The 24,689-nt window shown below is 46.4% G+C and overlaps 1 protein-coding gene across 1 annotated transcript in view; it reads right to left on the reverse strand.

The window, feature by feature from the left end:
• Nucleotides 1-5,293: 5,293 nt before the first annotated feature.
• The window catches only part of XRCC6 (X-ray repair cross complementing 6), a 45,367-nt gene continuing 25,971 nt past the window's right edge, over nucleotides 5,294-24,689 (reverse strand). Inside the window, exons 7-13 of the mRNA XM_033233798.1 lie at nucleotides 24,235-24,421; nucleotides 20,526-20,694; nucleotides 17,380-17,541; nucleotides 14,112-14,241; nucleotides 12,826-12,926; nucleotides 7,883-7,996; nucleotides 5,294-5,713 (exon numbers count right to left, since the gene is read on the reverse strand). Coding sequence (XP_033089689.1) covers nucleotides 5,520-5,713; nucleotides 7,883-7,996; nucleotides 12,826-12,926; nucleotides 14,112-14,241; nucleotides 17,380-17,541; nucleotides 20,526-20,694; nucleotides 24,235-24,421 — 1,057 coding nt within the window. The 3' untranslated portion in view covers nucleotides 5,294-5,519. The remainder of the gene's footprint in view (nucleotides 5,714-7,882; nucleotides 7,997-12,825; nucleotides 12,927-14,111; nucleotides 14,242-17,379; nucleotides 17,542-20,525; nucleotides 20,695-24,234; nucleotides 24,422-24,689) is intronic.

Genomic DNA, 24,689 nt, shown 5'->3' on the forward strand with positions numbered 1-24,689 from the left:
TTTCCTTCTTTGTGAAAGAGATTCACTCTTGTTGCCTAGGCTAGAGTGCAATGGCACGATCTCAGCTCACCGCAACCTCTGCCTCCTGGCTTCAAGTGATTCTCCCGCCTCAGCCTCCCAAGTAGCTGGGATTACAGGCATGCACGACCACGCCCGGCAAATTTTGTATTTTTAGTAGAGACGGGGTTTCACCATGTTGACTAGGCTGGTCTTGAACTCCTGACATCGGGTAATCCACCCATCTCAGCCCCGCAAAGCACTGGGATTACAGGTGTGAGCCACCACGCCTGGCCACTTAGCTTAGACTTTTTTACCAGAAGGCTATGGAAGAACTGTCTCCTCCTACCAGGTATTTCCTGCCTTGGCAGTTCAAAACGTCATACAGACTTAACTGGAGCATTGCTATCACTGGAACTGGCTTTCTCAACCTCTGTGCTGTTGACATTTGGGGTTGGTTAATTTGTGGGGACTGTGCTGTGTGTTGTAGGATGTTTAGTAGCATCACTGGCCTCTACCCACTAGGTGGCAGTAGCAGCCCCCCCAATGAGAAAATGTTTCCAGGCCTTGTTAAATGCTCCCGGCAGTAAAATCACCCCCAACTGAGAATCACTGTTGGAGAATCAGGGTTTCTAGTAACCCTTGGCACATGCAGGATTGGTATTGGTGACTCAAGCCACTGCCCCCTCACTTGCCTCTTCTACTTAACTATCTTATAAAGATAAGTCCCTTGGGAGCCTAATACCTCAGCTTGAGAAATCTTCCAAGGTGCAAATAACTGGGTAGATCCCCTCTTTGCCAGCTTGGACCCATATACCCCTGCTCCAGCAAGAAGCACACCAGGGGGAACCTGGGAGCCACCTTGGCCAGTTGGACCTGTTCTGTGCATCCTGGGCTGGTCATTTCTCCCAGCTTACTCCAGTGTTCTTATTACCACCCCTGAAGCAGTTTTGTATTTTTGGTTGGTGGAATTTTACGCAGTGCTTTTTCACAGTCGTGCATTCAGTGTTTTTGGTCAATGACAGGTCACATAAATGACAGTGGTCCCATGAGATTATAATACTGTGTTTTTACTGTACTTTTCCTATGTGTAGATGCACAAATGCCATTGTGTTACAATTGCCTACAGTATTCAGTAACATGCAGTACAGGTTTGTAGCCTAGGTGTATGTAGAGTAGGCTATTCCATCTAGGGTTTTTGTTTGTTTGAGACAGTCTCGCCCTGTCGCCCAGGCTGGAGTGCAGTGGTGTAATCTCAGCTCACTGCAACCTCCGCCTCCTGGGTTCAAGCGATTCTCCTGCCTCTGCTTCCTGAGTAGCTGAAATTACAGGAGCACAACACCACACCCAGCTAATTTTTGTATTCTTAATAGAGACAGGGTTTCCCCATGTTGGTCAGGATGGTCTTGATCTCCTGACCTCTTGATCCGCCCACCTTGGCCTCCCAAAGTGCTGGAATTACAGGCGTGAGCAACCGCGCCCAGCCGGTTTTTCTAAGTATACTCTATGGTGTTTACACAGTGATGAAACTCCCTAACAATGCATTTTTCAGAACTTATCTCTGTCATTAAATAACACATTACTTCTTTTTTTTTTTTTTTTTTAAAGACAGTCTCGCTCTGTCACCAAGGTTGGAATGTAGTGGAGCAATCAATCTCAGCTCACTGCAACCTCCGCCTCCCGGGTTTAAATGATTCTCCTTCCTCAGCCTCCTGAGTAGCTGGGATTACAGACACACGCCACCATGCCCAGCTAACTTGTGTACTTTTAGTAGAGATGGGGTTTTACCATGTTGGCCAGGCTGGTCTGGAACTCCTGACCTCAGGTGATCCGCCCTCCTCAGCCTCCCAAACTGGTGGGATTACAGGCATGAGCCACCACGCCCGGCCTCTTCTGGTTTTCAATAAGACATTAAAACAAGACATTACATAAGGGGAAACGCTGAGAGGTAAAAGGCTCATCTTCCCACGTAACCGCAGCTTTCGATGAGTGCCATTCCAGACGTTCCCTCTGCACCTGGCCTAGAAGTAAACAGACATATGTGCATCCGTGTGTTTGTTTCACTTTTGGCCAAACGGATTCGTGTTCTCGAGCTGCTGCGGCGGCCAGAAGGTACCCAGGTGCAGCTGAGCTTAGCCCGCCAGACCCTCCCGCTTATGGCTCCCAGGTTCGGGAACCCGGCCCACCTCCTCCGTGGCGCGCATGCGCAGGCTCAGGTCGGCGCTCCGCGCCGGCTATATCGCCACCTGGCGGATGGAAGCCCGATGGCCGCGGTAGAAGCCAAGCGCCAAACGGCACTCCATGCGGATACCCAAATCCGAGGATGCCCAAGTCCCTGATGTAACATGACGCAGTATTTGCATATGAGTTACGCACGGCCTCCCGGATACTTTAAATAATACTCTAGATAATTTACGATACCTAATAACATGTAAATGCTATGTAAATAGTTGTCATACTGTATTATTTATGGAATAATGACAATTTTGTTGAGACGGAGTCTCGCTCTGTCGCCCAGACTGGAGTGCAGTGGCGTGATGTCGGCTCACTGTAACCTCCTTCTCCCGGGTTCAAGTGATTCTCCTGCCTCAGCCTCCCGAATAGCTGGGATTACAGGCTCCCACCGCACCCAGCTAATTTTTTTTATTTTTAGTAATAGAGACGGGGTTTCACCATGTTGGCCAGGCTGCTCTTGAACTCCTGACCTCAGGTGATCCGCCCTCCTCGGCCTCCCAAAGTGCTGGGATTACAGGTGTGAGCCACCGCGCCTGGCCGGCTAATGACAAAATTAAAGTCTGGCCAGGCACAGTGGCTCACACAGTGGCAGGTCACCTAAGGTCAAGACTTCCAGAGCAGCCTGGCTAACATGGAGAAACCCCGTCTCTACTAAAAATAAAAAACTAGCCGGGCGCAGTGGTGTGTGCCTGTAATCCCAGTACTGGGGAGGCTGAGGCAGGAGAATCGTGTGAACCCAGGAGGCAGATGTTGCAGGGAGCCAAGATTGTGCCACTGCACTCCAGCCTGGGCAACAAGAGCAAGAGTACAGACGCAGCCATTCATTTTTTTCCCCCAAGTTTTATTTATTTATTTAAAGACAGAGTTTCACTGTGTTGCCCAGGTTGGAGTGCAATGGCGCAATCTCGGCTCACAACAACCTCCGCCTCCCAGATTCAATCGATTCTCCTGCTCACTACAACCTCCGTCTCCCAGATTCAAGCGATTCTCCTGCCTTAGCCTCCCCAGTAGCTGGGATTACAGGTGCACGCCATCATGCTCGGCTAATTTTTTGTATTTTTAGTAGAGATGGGGTTTCACCATGCTGGCCAGGCTGGTCTCAAACTCCTGACCTCGTTATCCGCCTGCCTTGGCCTCCTAGTGTTGGGATTACAGGCGTGAGCCAGCATGCCTGGTCCCCAAATATTTTTGATCCACGTAGGTTAAATCCATGGATGTGCAGCCTGCAGATGCAGAAGGCCAACTGTACCTAGAATGCCATGTTCTTTTATGTATTTTCTCATTTTCACCATGTGACGTTATTATAAGAATGTGGAAGCTTAGACTCAAAAATGCCTCATAAACTGCCCAAGGTCACTTGTATATATGATGGCACTAAAACGTAAATTTGCTAAATCAGCCTCGTGAGCTTCCAAAGGCCTAACCAATTGCACTGGAACATGGTATTTCTTCTCTCCTGGGTGGGGAGTTCAGCAGGCAGAGAAGGATCATTCATTTACAGAGAAATATCACTCTGTTGCTGTTTAGCACAGACCTCGGGTGATTTGTCTAACATCCACACAGCTACCTGGCTCTGGTAGGTGTCTGACCCCTGAACTCTCATTCTCTCCATTTTGGAAGTAGGAGGCAATAGGCTTGGGCATAGTGTGCACAGCAAAGCCAGCCTGGGGCTCACTCCAGGGCTGCTCTTCACTAGCTCCAGCATCCAGGGTTGGATACCAAGGGCTCAGTGGAGCTACTCCTTGTCCTCCTATTGCAGGTGACTGGCTGACTAGTGTGATTCCAATCTAACTTGGTATATTAACCCCCTGTAGAATCGTTTCCAAACTTGCTCCATTTAAGGGCAATGGTCCAATTTCTCAACAATTTCTAAGCATCTAATGGGAGAATTATCTTCCCCTCTTGCCCATACACTAAGGAAATACAAAAAAATACAGTATCTCCTTTCAAACAAAAACAAAAGCAAAAACAGGTTAAAAAAAAAAATCTATAAAGCTTAGAACCAAGAATCCAAAGCTGAGAATCTCTTTTTTTAGACGGAGTCTCGCTCTGTCGCCCAGGCTGGAGTGCAGTGGCCGGATCTCAGCTCACTGCAAGCTCCGCCTCCCGGGTTTACGCCATTCTCTCGCCTCAGCCTCCCCAGTAGCTGGGATTACAGGCGCCCGCCATCTCGCCCGGCTAATTTTTTGTATTTTTTTAGTAGAGACGGGGTTTCACCGTGTTAGCCAGGATGGTCTCGATCTCCTGACCTCGTGATCCGCCCGTCTCGGCCTCCCAAAGTGCTGGGATTACAGGGTTGAGCCACCGCGCCCGGCCAAAGCTGAGAATCTCTTAAGAGGAGTAATCTGGCACCTCCTACACTCTCTTCCTCGAAGTGCTGCTCATCCTAGTCCTGAAGGACACAGGACCTGCAAACCCTTACTCACATCCTAAAAGCAGATCAACAATTCCAGATGCTCTCCTTCCTTCCTTCAGGATAATTCTTCAGAAGACAGGGAGGACAGAGCAGGGATGTAGAGGAAAAAAAGGTAAAAGACACTCCTGTCCTCTTCCCCTTCCTTAAATATTAGGACCTTTCCTCATCTTCTTGAACTTCCTACAGCTCCCCCGAAACACAAGAGGAATAACTCTTCATTTCACTTATTCTGGAACCCAAATTCTCATGGCAACAGAAAATGGGTATATTTTTGCAAGACTTAATGTCGCATTAAGAGGAATGCAATGAGAAGGAGTGGCTGTTTACTCAGGAACCAAATGGCCCCAGAACTAAAAGTGTTACCTTCTTACTGCTTCAGAAATCTGATTACACCTTAACATGACACATTTAAAGAAAAACAGGCTAGAGGACAGAGGATAAGAATATAATCCTGCTAGGGCTTCTTATTCCCAAAATACCTTCACCTGCCCTGATCCGTCACTCTCACCCTCCCTGCTGATACTTGTTTTGTTTCCATTGTGGTGATGAGTGTTCCCAAGGAAAGAGAAAATTAAGCTAAGCTATCACCAGTGAGTTTTGGATGCAAGGCATACACACCTTTCTCCTTCACACGAAAGAACGGTATATAGTACAAACTTAGGGCTCTTTATTCAGGCAGTAAAGTAAGGAACAGCAAAGTGGGAGGGCTACACCATCACCATGGCAACAGAAAGCCTCAAAAACATAAAGTCCCTCAACTTATGTCGGGTAGACTCTTCCTAGCTCAGGAGAAACACATTTTAACTGGCTAAGGACAAGGCCAGGCAGCCTGGCCACACTGTGGAAGGGCAGCTGGACGCACGGTGTCTGGTCAGTCCTGGAAATGCTTGGTGAGGGCTTCCAGCAGCTCCTGCTTCTTCAGCCCACTCTTCAGCCCATAAGCCCGGCAGGCTTCTTTCAGCATGGGCACAGTGAACTTGCCCAGCGTGCCCTTGCTGATGTGGGTCTTCAGCTCCTCTTCTGAATACTCTACCTTGGGCCTTTTGCTTCCAGAACCATCATTATCTGGGGGAAAAGGTCAGAAGGGAGTGACTGGAAATGCTACAAGTGGCATCCCGCTACATGGCACGGGGGCCCTCATATAATCTGGGCTGCAATTAACCATAAAGCTGTGATGCCAGCCTAGGACACCATGGGGAAGACTTATCTCGATAAGGCAGCTTCATTTAAAGTGCAAAATAAAACACAGATCACACCTAGGAGGACATTACAAGTAGTGTGAATGCCATCAGTTTACCCAAAACTGTTGCTCACTCTGGGTAAGTCATTCCTTCCTTCCTTCGAAAACCTTTTACAGGTTCATGACCAGCCTTGGTAATATAGTGAGACCCTGGCTCTACAAGAAATAAAATCAACCAGCCATGGTGGTGTGCACCTGCAGTCTCAGCTACTCAGGAGGCTGAGGCTGGAGGATCACTCAAGCCCAGGAGGTTGAGGCTACAGTGAACTGTGATTGAGTCACTGGACTCCAGCCTGGGTGACTCAGCAAGACTGTCTTTAAAAAAAAAAAAAAAAAAAAGGACATAACTTCTGTGTCATTTTTGAGACGGCGTCTCACTCTTATCACCGAGGCTGGAGTGCAATGGCATGGTCTCGCTCACTGCAACCTCTGCCTCCCGGGTTCAAGGGATTTTCCTGCCTCAGCCTCTCGGGTAGTTGGGACTACAGGCACCCACCACCACATCTGGCTAATTTTTGTATTTTTAGTAGAGATGAGGTTTCACTATGTTGGCCAGGCTGGTCTCGAACTCCTGACTTCATGATCCACCCACCTCGGCCTCCCAAAGTGCTGGGATTACAGGTGTGAGCCACCGCACCTGGCCAACTTCTGTATCATTTTTATTGTAAATTTAAAAAATTAAGTCCTGGAAGGGTGAGAGTACAGGAAAACATTCTCACTCCTTCTTGGATAGAGGGTAAATCTATCACTGTTTTGGAAGCAATTCACTGCAAGAATGTATCCTGTGGATCTATTCACACAAGTACACAATGGAAAAGCATGTTCACTGCAGCATATCCACCTGTCAATATAGGTCTGGTTAAATAACCTGGTATATCTATCCAATGAACTACTCTGCAGCCTCATTTTTAAAAAAATGAGAGATAGGTAAGTGCGGATATAAGTAACTGTGCAACATATATAGCTGAGTAACAAAAATAGCAAACTAGAAAACAATGTGATTATTATTCCATTTTGTGCTGAAATATGTATGCTGGTATGTATAAATACGTATGGTTGTATAGACAGTTCTTTTCTAAAATTTTTTCATTTTTAATTTTTGTGGGTACATAGTAGTTATATATATTTGTGGGGTACATGAGGTATTTTGATACAGGCATGCAATGTGAAATAATCACATCAGCATAAATGGGGTATCCATCCCCTCAAGCATTTGTCTTTTATGTTACAAACATTCCAATTGTATTCCTTTAGTTATTTTTAAATGTACAATTAAATTACTGACTATAGTCACTCTGTTGTATTACCAAATAGATCTTAATCATTCTATTTTAACCATCCCCACCAACCCCCAATGCCCCACTACCCACTACCCTTCTCAGCCTCTGGTAACCATCCTTCTATGCTCTATCTCCATGAATTCAATTGTTTTGAGTTTTAGATTCCACAAATAAGTGAGAACATGCAAATATCTGTCTTTCTGAGCCTGGCTTACTTAACATATTATTGCAAATGACAGGATCTCATTCTTTTTTATGGCTGAGTACTCCACTGTGTATGTGTACCACATTTTCTTTATCCAGTCATCTGCTGATACACACAGGTTGCTTCTAAATCTTGACTACTGTGAATGGTGCTGCAATAAACATGCGAGTGCACATCTCTCTTTGATACACTGATTTCCTTTCTTTTGGATATATACTGGATCATATGGCATGCTGGATCATATGGTAGCTCTACTTTTTACGTTCTGAGGAAACTCCAAACTCCTCTCCATAATAGTGGTTGTGCTAATTTACATTCCCACCAACACTGTGTGAGGGTTCCCTTTTCTCCACATCCTTGCCAGCATTTGTTATTGCCTGTTTTTTGGATAAAAGTCATTTTAAGTAGAGTGTGAATAGATATTTCTGAAAGGATACTGCCCACTGTGATAAGACCATCATAAAAGCAATTTTTAAAAATAGCCCACATGTCCACATTCAGCTCCTCACCGTGTTTTCTCTTGGTAACTTTCCCTTCAGGATTGTAATCTGGTGGGTAAACAAGCTCCTTAAACTCATCCACCAAGGAGCCCAGTCTTTTATTCATTGCTTCAACCTTGGGCACTAGAAAATCAAAACACAGAAGAGTGGCCTGGTGAGTCACGAGCCCCAGCTTGCTGTCCACTTCCAACTCTCTGAGAACCAGAAGACAGAGCACCTAACAGCTGGGGTGGGAGGGGTCTAGGGAAAGGTCTTTCCAGCATTTACCAAGTACCTTCCAACACCTGCATTTACTGTAATCACACATATTACCGCCAGGCACAGTTGTAAATGCTTTACACTTACTCTATTTACTCCTTCTAACAACCTATAGGATAGGTAAATTTGTCCCGTTTTTATTTTTTTTGAGACGGAGTCTCGCTCTGTCACCCAGGCTCAAGTGCAGTGGCGCGATTTCGGCTCACTGCAAGCTCCACCTCCCAGGTTCACGCCATTCTCCTGCCTCAGCCTCCTGAGTAGCTGGGACAATAGGCACCCGCCACCACGCCCGGCTAATTTTTTTGTATTTTTAGTAGAGATTGGGTTTCACTCTTCACAGCCCAGTGAGAGTGAGGAGGTGGATAAGAACGATGCAGTGGAGTTGGGCAACACCATGCAAGAAGCGACCGTACAGGCACACTGTAACACAGGAGGGATGGTGAAAGATAAGCAGCAGAAGGCATCGGGTGATAAACAGCAGGTGACATATAGCTGGAAGGTAGGGTGTTAAGGAGGACAGGGCCAGTAGAGAGGTGGGAAAGATGGGCATGGTGAGGTCATAGAAGCTTGAATGCCTGCAAAGGAATCAGGCCTTATCCAAAGAACCCCCTGATAGCTGCATGGAGGGTGAACTGAAAGAGGGTAAGAGAGACAGGTGAAGTAGGGTGTAGGTGAGAGGACCCAGAAACATAAGAAGTGACAGAACTGGCAGGACTTACTGATACAATAGGATTTCTTGTTTAACTGAAATTACAGAGCTGGATACCAGAACGTAAGAAAAATAGGAGTGGGATGGGGAGATGACTGGCTGAAACAGGGGGAGCAAGTATGACAGGAAAAGGTAACTTTGGAGGAAAGATCGTATTTTTGTTTCCTTTTTTGTTAGCTTACAACTATATGGTTAAATCAAGCTTCTGACATGAGCTGTGTCACATTAAGGGCGAGGGTGATGAGACGGGCAGCTCACATGCCCATATTTGCCAAGCACGGAGGGGAGCTGTTGCTGGTGTAACTAGAAGATGGCTCAATGCTGGAGCCCAACTGTGCTCCTGCTGCATCAGAAGCCTCCTGTTCCACATCATGGGAACCTCTGCAAGAGCACTGGCTCCCACCCTGGGAATCATCTATAGTTTTAGAAGTACTGAGAGGCCGGGCACAGTGGCTCATGCCTATAATCCCAGCACTTTGGGAGGCTGAGGCAGGTGGATCACCTAAGGCCAGGAGTTCGAGATGAGCCTGGCCAATATGGTGAAACCCCATCTCTACTAAAAAATACAAAAAATAGCCAGGCATGGTGGCGGGCAACTGTAATCCCAGCTACTTGGGAGGCTGAGGCAGGAGAATTGCCCGAGCCTGGGAGGTGAAGGTTTCAATGAGTTGAGATCCCGTCACTGCACTTCAGCCTGGGTGACAGAGTGAGAACCTGTCTCAAATAAATAAATAAATTAATTAATTAATGCACTGAGGTCCAGCCGATGCTCAGTACTAAAAATAAAAATAAAAGTACTGAGCACAGTGGCTTATGCCTGTAATCCCAGCACTTCAGGAGGCCGAGACAGGTGGATCACTTGAGGTCAGGAGTTTGACACCAGCCTGGTCAACATGGTGAAACCCAATTGCTAATAAAAACACAAAATAGGCCAGGCACTGTGGCTCCTGCTTGTAATCCCAGCACTCTGGGAGGCCAAGGCGGGTGGATCACGAGGTCAGGAGATCGAGACCCCGTCTCTACTAAAACTAAAAAAAATTAGCCGGGCGTGGCGCCTGTAGTCCCAGCTACTCGGGAGGCTGAGGCAGGAGAATGGTGGGAACCCGGGAGGTGGAGCTTGCAGTGAGCCGAGATTGCGCCACTGCACTCCAGTCTGGGCTACACAGCCAGACTCTGTGTCCAAAAAAAAAAAAAAGTAGTGGCATGTCTTAGAACCTCCTGGAAGACTTGTTAAAACACAAGTTTCTGGCCGGGCAAAGTGGCTCACACCTGTTAACCCAGCACTTTGGGAGGCCAAGACGCAAGACGGGCAGATAACAGAGTCAGGAGATCGAGATCCTCCTGGCTAACACGGTGAAACTCCATCTCTACTAAAAATACAAAAAAATTAGCCGGGCGTGGTGGCAGGTGCCTGTAGTGCCAGCTACTCGGGAGGCTGCAGCAGGAGAATGGAGTGAACCCAGGAGGCGGAGCTTGCAGTGAGCTGATATCGTGCCACGGCACTCCAGCCTGGGTGACAGAGGGAGACTCCGTCTCAAACAACAACAAAGAAAACCAAAAGTTTCTGGGCACCAACCTGAGCATCAGATTCAATCAGCTTGGGAGAGGGCTCAATAATTTGCATTTCTCACAAATGCCCTGGTGACATTGAGGCTGCCAGTCCAGGGATCACGCTTTGAGAACTGCTTTGAGAACTGCCAGTGTAACCTGCTGAGGGCAGCAGGGGAGAAGTGGAATGTGAGAGGAAGGTGGGGCTCAGTCACTCAGAGCAGCCCTGTTGAAGAAGGGAAGCAGGTCCAGGAAAGGAGTCGGAGGGTTTCCACCGGCACAGGATGAAAACCCTAGTGGTACAGTGTCACAAAGCTGAGAAGAGAGTGGGAAAACAACTTCCAGTCTTTAGTAAATATTAAAAAAGAAGCATATATTGGTGTTAGAGGGAAATATACAGGCATTTGATTAGAAAAGACTGAGGGATGTAAAAGAGGAAAGAGTCAAAGGTTCAGATGTTTGAGCAGAAGGATATCCAGGTCCTATAGTAGACACTGACCAGGTAGGTGGAGGTTCCAGCCAAGAGTTTAGAAGAAAGGACAGGGCTGGAGACGTAGGCCTGGGTGTCACGGCCATGACGTGGCAAATGAGGTTCTGGGAGTGGATAAGAAAACAAGAAGGCAGAGAAGAGAGGGCTAAGGATAGAAACCTGGGTCATTTAGGTTATAAGAAATAAAAGGGCAGGCTGGGCGCAGTGGCTTATGCTGTAATCCTAGCACTTTGGGAGGCTGAGGCAGGCAGATCACGAAGTCAAGAGACAGAGACCATCCAGGCTAACACGGTGAAACCCCATCTCTACTAAAAATACGAAAAAATCAGCCGAGCGTGGTGGCAGGTGCCTGTAGTCCCAGCCACTTGGGAGGCTGAGGCAGAAGAATGGTGTGAACCCAGGAAGCCGGGCTTGCAGTGAGCGGAGATCGTGCCACTGTACTCCAGCCTGGGCGACAGAGCGAGATTCCGTCTCAAAAAAAAAAATTAGCTGGGTGCGGTGGCAAGCACCTGTAATCCCAGCTACTCAGGATGCTGAAGCAGGAGAATTGCTTGAACCCAGGAGGCGGAGGTTGCAGTGAGCCGAGATCACACCACCGCCCTGCAGCCTGGGAAACACAGCAAGACTCTGTCTCAAAAAAAAAAGAAAAAAAAATTAGGGCAGCCAAGCTAACTGTTTTGAAAATAGAAGTAGGGAGAGAAAACAGGACTTTCCATGAACTGATAGGGCTGGATGCCAGAACGTAAGGAGTTGAGACCCTGGGAATGGAATAGCTGTGGACTAAAGAGAATGGTTGTGTTCTGAGCACTTACTGAGTGTCAGGGCCTACATTTTGTTAACACCTTGTAAGAACAATATCATTATCCACATTTTACCAAAAATGAAACCAAGTCTCAGAGGGATTAAGTAATATCCCCAAAGCTACTCAATTTAGTAAGTAGCAGAGCTGAGATTCAAATAGACATCAGTCACTTCCAAAGCCTGTGCCCTAAACTACCTTGCTAGGCACTAGGCCACCACTTCTGAATTTGCCTAAGGCCTGAAAGGAGGAAATGGGCCGTTTCGCTCAAAACGTTTCTCTTCCACCAGACACAGCTAAGCAGCACCATAGTAACAATGGTCCAATAACTCTTCCACTTTTAACACTGGGGCTATTTTGTCTAATGTAAAAGAGATCATTCTGAGACCAGTCCGGCCATCATGGCGAAATCCCATCTCTACTAAAAATACAAAAATCAGCTGGGTGGGGGCCAACTACTCGGGAGACTGAGGCACGAGAAGAGCTTGAACCCAGGAGGCAGAGGTAGGCCGGGAGTGACTGGATTCTAAACCCAAATCCACCACTCATTTCCTCTTGTATTATTTTTGCTCGTTTGTTTTGTTTTTTGAGACAGCGTCTCGCTCTGTCACCAGGCTGGAGTGCAGTGGTGCGATCTCGGCTCACTGCAACCTCTACCTCCTGGGTTCAACGGATCCCCCTGTCTCAGCCTCCCAAGTAACTGGGACTACAGGCCCACGCCACCACAACCAGCTAATTTTTTTCATTTTTAGTAGAGCTAGAGTTTCACCATGTTGGCCAGGATGGTCTCAATCTCTTGACCTCGTGATCCACCTGCCTCAGCCTCCCACAGTGCTGGGATTACAGGCGTGAGCCACCGTGCTGGGCCTCTTACATTATTTTTTAACTTTCACTAGCAGATAGTCACAGAGTGGCTTAGTTCAGAGGCAGTCTCAGGAGCCTGGCACTCTCCTCCTCTCACTACAGAACCAGTCAAATCTGTTCCCTGGCTGTTTAAGCTGGTCTAGAAAAGCTCCCAAAAACAGGGGGTCTGGGCAATGAGGTTAAGTGTTTAAAGAGTACTGGGAAATGCACCTAAATTACTGGTTCAGAGTGGAACCAGTAAGAAAGCCTCCCATGAAAAGAACTACTCGATTCAACCTCCTTACATGTCAGGTCCACTGCTTGTTCCGGCTCCATCAAATCCAAAGCCAAGGCCTCCAGGTTCCTGAAGTGCTGCTGCAGCACGGGGTTCTCAAAGCTGTCACTTCTGTTAAAACAATAATATAACTCAATTGAAACATGACAATTTAAACATTGAAAAAAGAATAAATAAAACCACCTGAGATACTACAGGTCCGGGATTAGCTGAGAAAAACACCCCAAGTAAAACAGTTGAGGTCAGGTGCAGTAGCTCATGCCTGTAATCCCAGCACTTTGGTAGGCCAAGGTAGGCGGAATGTTTGAGTCCAGCAGTTCGAGACCAGCTTGGGCAACACGGTGAGACCCTGTCTCTACAAAAATTTCAAAAATCAGCCAGGCATGCTGGTGTACGCCTGTGGTCCCAGCTACTCACAAGGCTTAGGTAGGAAGACTGCTTGAGTCCAGGAGATCGAGGCTGCAGTGAGCCATGACCATGCCACTGTACCCCAGGCCGGATGGCAGAGCCAGACTTCGTCTCAAGTCAATTTAAAAAGCAAACCTGACTGGGCACCCTGGCTCACGCCTGTAATCCAGCACTTTGAGAAGCTGAGGCGGGCGGATAGCTTGAGCACAGGAGTTTGAGACCAGCTGGGCAACATGGTGAAACCCCATCTCTACAAAAAATACAAAAATTAGCCAGGCGTGGTGGTGCAAGGCTATGGTCCCAGCTACTCTGGAGTCTGAGATGTGAGAATCACCTGAGCCCAGGGAGGTCAAGGCTGCAGTGAGCTATGATAACATCACTGCACTCAAACCTGGGTGACGGAGACCCTGTCTCAAAATAATAATAATTAAAATTTTTTTTAAAATGGTATGTGAAAAAAATTTTGTTTAGTGTGCCATTATGCAGGCTTTGAGAGTTGGTCTATTATATATGTGAGAGGGAATGACTTGAATTAATCATTTTTTTAAGCCTGTAACAATTTACACCAGATTTATTTACTTTTGCTCATTGTGAAATAACACACACAAGCAAGGAGAAGGGCGACTAAGAATCCCGCTATTTTTTTGAATTTGTTCAACCAACTAATCTGGCTAAGTATAGCACAACACAGCAACCACAAAATCCCAGAGTCTCCAATATAATAAAAGCTTCCATTATCTATATGGCTTTCAAAGAACTATTAATAACAAGTAGTAATCTGTCAGTTTGCTGAAGAGTAGTGCCATTCTCTTGGCCTATGCCCAAGCTAAATTTCTAATAAGACTTTCAACTCCCGAGGCAGTTCCAGAAGGCCTGAGATTGACTCACCTGTATGTGAAACGAAGCTTCTCAACGATAGCCTTCATCTTGTCCACCTGCTCTGGAGTTGCCATGATTTTTTCAGTAAAGGGCATCTTCCTTTTATCATCAGCAAAGGGTAAAAAGACCAGCTGGAAGCCTGAAGAAGGGAGATAAATTTTCTTTGATTTGACTTCAAGAGTTGCAGTCACTTGTTTCTCAGCTCCAAACTCCTCCTCCTATGTCCTGCGGTGCTGGGCCCGGGGCCCTGTAGGCCCTATTTCTCGAACTTCACCAGCTGGTTTTTGTTATTATCTGCCTACCAGACTCCCTCTGCATTTTCCAGAGGACTGCAAGGGAGGAGGGGTGCCCCTTCCTGTATACAGTAGATCCCTTATCCCTGAGGAATATGTTTGAAGAACCCCAGAGGATACCTGAAACCTCCGACAGCACCAAACCTGACTGCCATCAATCGAAACATGTTTCTGTCCATGTTGTACATTCATACATCGAATATTTAATGCTTTTTTCTTTTTCTTTTCCTTTTTTTGAGATGGAGTTTCACTCTTGTCACCCAGACTGGAGTGCAGTGGCACAATCTCGGCTCGCTGCAACCTCCGCCTCCCAGGTTCAAGCGGTTCTCCTGCCTCAGCCTCCTGAATAGCTGGGATTACAGGTATGCGCCACCACACCCAGCTAATTTTTGTACTTTTAGTAGAGACGGGGTTTTGCCATGTGGTCAGGATGGTCTCAAACTCCTCATCTCAGGGGATCTGCCCACCTCGGCCTCCCAAAGGACTGCGATTACAGGCGTGAGCCACGGCGCCCAGCCTTCATTTTTTTTTTTTTTTTTTTGAGACAGGGTCTTGCTATTACCCAGGCTGGAATGCAGTGGTGATCACAGCTTACCATAGCCTCTGCCTCTCAGACTCAAGTAGCCTATTAAGTAGCCGGAACTACAGGTGAACGCCACCACACCTGGCTAATTTTCTGTATTTTTTGCAGAGAAGGAGTTTCACCATGTTGCTCAGGCTGGTCTCAAACTCCTGGGCTCAAGTGATCCATCTGCCTCAGCCTCCCAAAGTGCTAGGATTACAGGCATTAGCCACGGTGCCTGGCCTCCTTTTCTATTTTAACTAAGCACTTCTCATGTACTGTGGCAGTAACTTTTACAGTTTGAGGTGCAAGAGCAAAACCAGCTTGGGCCGGGCATGGTGGCTCATGTCGGCAAGCACAGCACTTGGGAGGCTGAAGCAGGACGATCACTTCAGCTCAGGAGTTCGAGACCAGCCTGGGCAACACAGTGAAACCTTGTCTCAATCTATGTAAAAAAAGGAAGGAAAAAAACTAAGATGAATTTCTTTTTTCTTTTTTTTTGAGACAGTCTTGCTCTGTCACCCAGGTTAGAGTGCAGTGGCGTGATCTAGGCTCACTGCAAGTTCCACCTCCCGGGTTCACGCCATTCTCCTGCCTCAGCCTCCAGAGTAGCTGAGACTACAGGCGACTGCCACCACACCCGGCTAATTTTTTGTACTTTTAGTAGAGATGGGGTTTCACTGTGTTAGCCAGGATGGTCTCAATCTCCTGACCTCGTGATCCACTTGGCTAGGCCTCCCAAAGTGCTGGGATTATAGGCGTGAGCCACCACGCCCAGCCACTAAGACGAAATTTCTTTTTCCTTCTTAACAATTTTGTAGATATAAGACTCCTTCTTACCGTATATCTTAGCAACCTCAGCATATGATTTTTTTTTCTTCATTAAAGTCAACATCTCTCATCTTTTCATTTAAAAGAAGCACTTTATGACTTTCTCTTTAGTATATCCAAATTGCTAGCACCACAATTGTGCTTTGGGGCCATTATTAAATAAGGTGACCTGAACACAAGCACTGTAATACGTATTACACCTTGACAGTCAATCTGATAACCAAGACAGCTACTAAGTGACTAACCTGTGGGTAGCATTTACAGTGGGAAGATGCTTAACAAATGGATGATTCCTGCCCCAGGTGGGATTGTGCTTTTAAAGTTTTTCTGGAATTTTCCATTTAAAATTTTTGGACCATGGTTGACTATGGGTAACTGAAATTGCAGAAAGCAAAACTGTGGTTATGGCCCTCCTGTATTTACTGTTCCTGTCTGTACTGCCCCAGCAGAGACCCTTTACCTGGCGGCAGTTGGTTCGTCTCTAGCTTTTTTGATACATCCAGAGCTGGCTGGACAGTGCCTCCTTCTGGAGGGCTAAATCCCAGCTCCATGGGGGCCTCCTCTGAGCTTCACCCTCGCCCCTTTTTTCCTTACCCTCTACCACATGATAAATAAAAGGAAACAGGTAAGGGTTAACAGGCTGATTTTAGTTCAATTACTGGCTGGTTCTGGAAGGACTAAAAAATCTAGGCCCTGTAACTAACTGCTGCTACCAGGTGAAAGCCTTTGCTAACAATGCTGACCACACTGAGCAAACAGGAAGAAGCAAGTCCCTCACCTCTCCTCTGCCCTTTGGTCTCCCTCTAGCACCCACTATAAACACAGCCTGAGAGCCAGCTGTGAAAGATGAAATTAGGTCTGGATCATCTCAGCCTCAGCAGTGCTGAGCATAAAAGGGTGAATTTGGAGCCGAGAGGTAATAGTTTAGTAACTGAGCACTCCTGAACATGCTGAGGATCAAAGTTAAAACTACAGTAACTCATCTTAAATGTAAAACCACCCCAAGGGAAAGGTGCTCCAGAACGCCCATCTTTGTAGTTAAGAAATATTAAATAGAAAGGTTAAATTACTTGCCCACGTTGACCAACTAATAAGCAGCAGAGATGTGCCCAAAACAAAAGCAAGCAGGCTTCCAGACACATAAGCACAAGATAAAGTCAAATCTGACTTTAAAATCCATGGTCTTTCCGCTATACCTCACTATCTTGGCAAACCCCATGGTTGGTTTGTACAGGAACTAAACCAAACATTAGACATTACAAGGGTGCCAAACAATGGCTTTGGAAAGAAAGGCGTCGGCAGTGAGGTCCCAAGAACTTGTGTCAGTAACCTGCAAACAGTCCCCTAAGCAGACACTTTTCTATCCCAGCTGCAGATCAGCCTTGTATGACTGCGCATGCTATGCACCCTATAACCATATTTAGTGGCCTCACCTGTCTGTGCATTAAATTCACCCAAGAAAGCTTAAAAATAAACATTTTTAAGCCCCATTCCCAGAGACTATGATTCAATAGGTCTGCATTAGGAGCCCATGGATGATTCCAAAGTATGGGCAAGGTTCAGAAACCCTGGAAATATGTCTGCCACATACCTGGAGGAGTCACCTGAATTTTCTGGTCATCCAACTCTTCGTCCTGTGGCACCAAAGCCACAAAATAAGGAGGGATGTTCCTGCGGGGTGTGTATCTGCACAATGCTGCAACCTCCTTCTCCAGACACTTGATGAGCAGAGCACTGAACAGGGTTGAGCTCCCTAGAAAACAAAAAGCCCGGTGACCGGCCTCCTAAAAAGGTTTCCTCCTTTCTTCTCTTTTAGCCCTACAGTTTCTCTTCCATTTTCTTTAAAGGGCTTATTTTATTATTTATTTATTCGAGACAGGGTCTCGCTCTGTCACCCAGGATAGAGTGCAGTGCTGCAATCACAACTCACTGCAGCCTTGACCTCCCTAGCTCAAGCAATCTTCCCACCTCTGCTTCCTGAATAACTGGGACTACAGTCATGCACCACCACACTCAGCTAGTTTTGAGAGTTTTTGTGGAGACAAGGTATCTTTAAGTAACCCTCGCTGGTCTCCAACTCCTGGGCTCAACTGATCCTCCAGCCTCAGCCTCCCAAAGTGTTGGGATTACAGACATGAGCCACCACACCAAGCCTTTAAAGGGCTTATAATATCTCAACAGGTAAGGGTTGGAGGACCCCCAGCTGAGGGGAAAACGGGGGCAGCAGAGACATAGAAAGGAAAATTTTTAAAAGGAGTAAGAGGTTTAGAAGCCCCAAACATTCCACTTAAGAAAGGGAATTATGGCCGGGCATGGTGGCTCATGCCTGTAATCCCAACACTTTGGGAGGTACAGGCGGGCGGATCACGAGGTCAGGAGTTCGAGACCAACCTGGCCAATATGGCGAAACCCCGTCTCTACTAAAAATACAAAAATTGGGCCGGGCGCGGTGGCTCAAGCCTGTAATCCCAGCACTTTGGGAGGCCGAGACGGGCGGATCACGAGGTCAGGAGATCGAGACCATCCTGGCTAACACAGTGAAACCCCGTCTCTACTAAAAATACAAAAACTAGCCGGGCGAGGTGGCGGGCGCCTGTGGTCCCAGCTACTCGGGAGGCTGAGGCAGGAGAATGGCGTAAACCCGGGAGGCGGAGCTTGCAGTGAGCTGAGATCCGGCCACTGCACTCCAGTCCGGGTGACAGAGCGAGACTCCGCCTCAAATAAATAAATAAATAAATAAATAAATAAAAATAAAAATACAAAAATTAGCTGGGCATGGTGGTGCGTGCCTGTAGTCCCAGCTACTTGGGAGGCTGAGGCAGAAGAATCGCATGAACCCAGGAGGCGGAGCTTGCAGTGAGCCAAGACCTCGCCACTGCACTCCAGCCTGGACAACAGAGCAAGACTGTTTCAAAACAAACAAACAGAAAGTGAATTATTGGCCAGGTGAGGTGGCTCACGCTTACAGTCCCAGGACTCTGGGAGGCCAAGACAGGTGGATTGCTTGAGCCCAGGAGTTCAAGACCAGCCTGCCCAACACAACAAAACCCCTGTCTCTACTAAAAATACAAAAGATTAGCTGGATGTGGTGGTGTGGGCGTGTAGTCTCAGTTGCTCGAGAGCCGGAGGTGGGAGAATCACCTGAGCCTGGGAGCTTGAGGCTACAGTGAGCCAAGATGGTGCCACTGGACTCCAGCCTGGGTGACACAGTGAGACTGTCTCCAAAAAAAAAAAAGTAAATTATTAATGTCAATTCACTTTTACTGACACTAGGTTAATGACATGACCCCAGTTACTAATTAAAACCAATTAAGTCAAATTTGGGGTGTTCATGAGCTGTAGCACAGAGGAAGAAAGGGTCTAGACTGCACAAATAAAGACAACGGCAAGGTTCACATACTCTTTAATTTCCAACACTAGAGAAAAAGTTGTGGGCTTATTTTGGTTTTGTTTGCTTTTTGCTCTCTTATCTGATGCTTCAAATAATTACATGGGAAACCGTTTTTAAAAAGCTAAATTCCAGGCTGGACGTGGTGGCTCACGCCTGTAATCCCAGCACTGTGAGAGGCCAAGGCGGGTGGATCACCTAAGGCAGGAGTTCGAGACAAGCCTGGCCAACATGGTGAAACCCCATCTCTACTAAAAGTACAGAATTTAGCCGGGCATGGTGGCGTGCACCTGTAACCCCAGCTACTTGGGAGGCTCAGGCAAGAGAGTCGCTTGAACCCATGGGACGGATGTTGCAGTGAGCCGAGACTGCACCACTTCACTCCAGCCTGGGCAACAACAACAACAACAAAAATAAAAATATAAATATAAATAAGGCCGGGCACAGTGGCTCACACCTATAATCTCAGCACTTTGGGAGGCCGAGATGGGTGAATCACGAGGTCGAGTTCGAGACCAGGACTGGTCAAAAAGGTGAAACCCCATCTCTACTAAAAATACAAAAATTAGCTACACGTGGTAGCGGGTTCCTGTAATCCCAGCTACTCGAGAGGCTGAGGAAGAAGAATCGTTTGAACCAGGGGGGCGGAAGTTGCAGTGAGCCGAGATTGCGCCATTGTACTCCAGCCTGGGTGACAGGGCGAGACTCTGTCTCAAAAATAAATAAATAAATAAAAAGTAAATTAAAAAAAAAAATTTATAAAGCTAAATTCGACAGTCCTCATCCGTGAGGCGGATGTTGCAGTGAGCCGAAATTGCACAATTGCACTCCACTCTGGGTGACAAGAGTAAAACTCCATCTCCAAAAAAAAAAAAAAAGAAATCTGTTTAACTTTCTTTATTCCCACATTTCCAAAATTTGAGCTTGAAACACTTTTTTTTTTTTGAGACAGTCTCACTCTATTGCCCAGGCTGGAATGCAGTGGTGTGATCTCAGCTCACTACAACTTCTGTCTCTCAGGTTCAAGTGATTTTCGTGCCTCAGCCTCCCAGGTAGCTGGGATCACAGGCTCAAGCCACCAGGTCTGGCTAAATTTTGTATTTTTAGTAGAGACGAGGTTTCACCATGTTGGCGAGGCTCGTCCTGACCTCAGGTGATCCATCTGCCTTGGCCTTCCAAAGTGCTAGGATTACAGGCATGAGCCACTGCACTGGGCAGAGATCGAAACACTTTCAACATACTCTATTAACATCTCCTATACAGTGTCCAAGCAGTGCCCATTTACAAAGCACTGCTCCATAAACTGCACTGTGTGTTAGAGTCACTCATCCGTGGTCCACGCTACTTACCAATCACCAACGACTCCTCTGGGTACACGAACAGGGAGGGCCTCAGGTAATGGTGTTTCTTCAGCAGTACCAACGGCTTGAAACCCATGAGCATCAAACCTGGATCATCAAATCGTTTTAGCTCTTCTGTTTCCTCTTTCTCCAGTATAATCTGACGACTCCCATATATCTGAAGGAGAAGAACAAGGATCACATGGGAAGGCTACATGGAGATACAAAATAACTGTAAGACGATGACACTAGCAAAGTTAAAATCAGCTTCTCTTCCAAGGAGCAGGAAGATGGCTCACCTGGCATATCCTCCTTCTCCAACAGGGAATTTACATTTATTGAACGACTGTAGGTACTTTACACGTCAACTACTTTATCTTCTGTAACAATCCTAAGAGGATGTTTAAACTGTTTTAGAGTGGGATTGTGTTTATGAATAGCCACTGCACTCCAACCTGGGCAACAGAGTGAGCTCCTCTTTGCAAAAACAATAAAATAGGCTGGGTGCAGTGCCTCATGCCTGTAAATCCCAGCACTTTGAAAGGCTGAGGCAAGACTGAGCCCAGGAGTTCAAGACCAGCCTGGAAAACATGGCAAGACCCTATCTGTATAAAAAAATTAAAAGCTGGGCAGAGCAGTACACACTTGTGGTCCCAGATACTTGGGAGGCCAAGGCTGGAGGATCGCTTGAGCCCAAGAGTTTGAGGATGCAGTATGCCAAGATGGTGCCACTGTACTGCAGCCTGGGTACCAGAGCAACTCTATTCCCCCAACCCAAAAAAAGAAAAAAAAAAATGAACTGACCTCCCAGCACCATCCCTGACACACAAAGCATACTTAAACCTATTTATTTATTATTATTATTATTTGAGATGCAGTCTGTCACAATGTCACTGGCATGCAGTGGCATGATCTCGGCTCACTGCAACCTCTGCCTCCCAGGTTCAAGTGATTCTCCTGCCTCAGCCTCCTGAGTAGCTGGGATTACAGGCGTGAGCCACTATGCCCAGCCCAAACCACATCTACTTATTAAATGAGAGGACCTATGTCAGGACTGTGCTAGGTCTCAATGTGATAGGCAGAGACACACACTAGTTCTACTTCCAAGGCAGGGCGCAGTGGCTCATGCCTGTAATCCGAATACTTTGCAAGGCCAAGGAGACTGGATCATTTGAGCCCAGGAATTCAAGACCAGCCTGGGTAACATGGTGAGATCCTGTCTCTACAAAAAAAAAAAAAAAAAAAAAAAAAATTAGCCAGGTGTGGTGGCATGAGCCTGTAGTCCCAGCTACCCAGGTGGCTAAGGTGGGAGGATCAACTGAATCCAAGAGGTTGAGGCTACAGTGAACCATGATGGAGCTACTGCAAAGATTATTATTTGTATTGTTTGGAGAGAGAGAGAGATGTATATATACACACACACATACATACATATATAACTTTTTTTTTTTTTTGGTACTCTTCCCCAGGCTGTGCACCAGCACGCCTGGCTAATTTTTAGTTTTTTTGTAGAGACAGGGTCTCACTATGATGCCCAGGCTGATCTCAAACTCCTGGGTTCAAGTGATCCTCCTGTTTCAGCCTCCCAAAGTGCATGAGCCACCGTATCCAATGATGTCTGTATTTGATCCTGGATATGTGATTAATAACAGCGTAGTACCAGATTCAAATTTGGGTTTTATGAACAAAAGAAGAACTCAAGGTTTTTTCAAACATACCGGATCAAGAAAGAAACTCAGTGACCAGAGATCTACTGCCTATGAATAAATGCATATAAAAAATTAGTTACTTCCAAAACGGAAGAGAAAATTTCTTGTCTCTTTCTCCTTCAAAGAGTAGGGCAAAACTCTCTGGCTTAAAATTTGTGCTCATGGGTTGAATCAAAACTAATATTTTAGTCATCTTATAGGCCCTAAACTTCTGTAAAATCTCAGATTCTTTCACATTTTGCATAAAGGAAGGATGACTCATTCAATTTTAACTTTCTTTTTTTTTTTTTTTTTTGAGGCGGAGTCTCGCTCTGTCGCCCGGACTGGAGTGCAGTGGCCAGATCTCAGCTCACTGCAAGCTCCGCCTCCCGGGTTTACGCCATTCTCCTGCCTCAGCCTCCCGAGGAGCTGGGACTACAGGCGCCCGCCACCTCGCCTGGCTAGTTTTGTATTTTTTTTTTTTAGTAGAGACGGGGTTTCACCGTGTTAGCCAGGATGGTCTCGATCTCCTGACCTCGTGATCCGCCCGTCTCAGCCTCCCAAAGTGCTGGGATTACAGGCTTGAGCCACCGCGCCCAGCCTCAACTTTAACTTTCAATGTTAAATCTCTCTATAGACTGAGCAAAGGTAAGAGGATGAGGAAAGACAATGTTCTGCGTCCTGCGTCTTTCAGATGCAGAAAGGGAAATGTATGCCATCCCAAGGCACAGGAAAAATATCACTAGCAAAAATAAATTATCTCCCTAAAAAAACGAGTTCACGTCACACTTCATACTTTCCCTAACTCCTCATCTCCCTAATTAACTGTAAAGTATTTTATGCTATTGTACCTGAGGCAAGACTGTTAGACTGATAGCATCAGTCTGAGTGATGAAGGGGTGAGGTTTTCACTGATATCTCTTTCAGACACTGGCCCAGTCTAACTTTCTAGCTATGAAAATATCACTGATCCAGACGCCACAGTCTCAAAGAGTTAAGTCTTTGTGTTTTAACAGGTTAGCAAGAAGATGCACGTGGTTCATTCAAGTGTGGTGGTGTTTACAACTAATTGATCACAACCAGTTACAGATTTCTTTGTTCCTTTTCCACTCCCATTGCTTCACTTGAGAAACAAAAAAGGGGAGGGGAAGGGAGGCTCCGGAAGAAAAGCAAAGATGCACATATGAAAGTTATTTAACTGGTCAGCCTGATCAATGTCTCTCCTCCTTGTTAACTCTTCAGCAGGAGAAAATTCAGTAAGAAAGCATCTTGGGTTAGGTGTGGTGGTTCACATCTATAATCCCAGCACTTTAGGAGGCTGAAGCAGGAGTACTGCTTGAGCCTAGGAGTTCAAGGCCAGCCTGAGCAACATAGTGAGCTCTCATCTCTTAAAATAAATAAATAAATAAATAAAGGCCGGGCACAGTGGCTAATGTCTGTAATCCCAGCACCCCAGCACTTTGGGAAGCCAAAGTGGGAGGATTACTTAAGACCAGGAGTTTGACACCAACATAGTGAGACACTGTCTCTTTTATTCTGAGACAGAGTTATGCTCTTGTTGCCCAGGCTGGAGTGCAATGGCGTGATCTCGGCTCACCGCAACCTCTGCCTCCCAGGTTCAAGCGATTCTGCTGCCTCAGCCTCCTGAGTAACTAGGATTACAGGCATGCACCACCATACCCAGCTCATTTTGTATTTTTAGTAGAGAGGGGGTTTCTCCATGTTGGTCAGGCTGGTCTTGAACTCCCGACCTCAGATAATCCACCCACCTTGGCCTCCCAAAGTGCTGGGATTACAGGCGTGAGCCACTGTGCCCAGTTGACCCAGTCTCTTAAAAAATAAATAAATTAGCTGGGTGTGATGTCACATACCTGTGATCCCAGCTACTTGGGAGGCTAAGACAAAAGGATCATTTGAGCCCAGGAGGTCAAGGCTGTAGTGAGTCATGCTTACCCCACTGCACTCCAGCATGGGCGACACAATGAGACCCGGTCTCAAAGACAACAACAACAAAAGGCATCTCTACCTACCTGAGACCTCTTGGTATCACTAGGCAGAAGCAAACCACCTGTACTCGTATTAAAGGTCCGGGTCTTGGTTTTCACTGGTTCATTTGTTTCCCGATAGAGCTTTATTGGAGGAGGCTTGAGAGCCTTCTGGACCAGATTATAAACGCCCACAGAGATCACTATATCTTTGTTGAGCTTCAGCTTTAACCTGAGGGAGTGAAAAATGAAAGAGCATGAACTGAAAGACTGCACTTTTCTAAAATTCCCTCGTAACACCAAAGCTTCACTGTTTTATTCTCTCCAATAATCCTAAGCTCTCAAAATAAATATGCTTTTTAATAATACAATCGAATTTGCTATAATACCACCTCAGAATCTATACCACAATATATTAGCTACTTAAAATAATGACAAAGAATGTACTACAGGTTGAGTATTCCTTTGCAAAATGCTTGCTTAGGACCAAAAATGTTTCA

Source organism: Trachypithecus francoisi, unplaced genomic scaffold (assembly GCF_009764315.1).
Source record: "Trachypithecus francoisi isolate TF-2019V2 unplaced genomic scaffold, Tfra_2.0 Lachesis_group14, whole genome shotgun sequence".
Lineage (NCBI taxonomy): Eukaryota > Metazoa > Chordata > Mammalia > Primates > Cercopithecidae > Trachypithecus > Trachypithecus francoisi.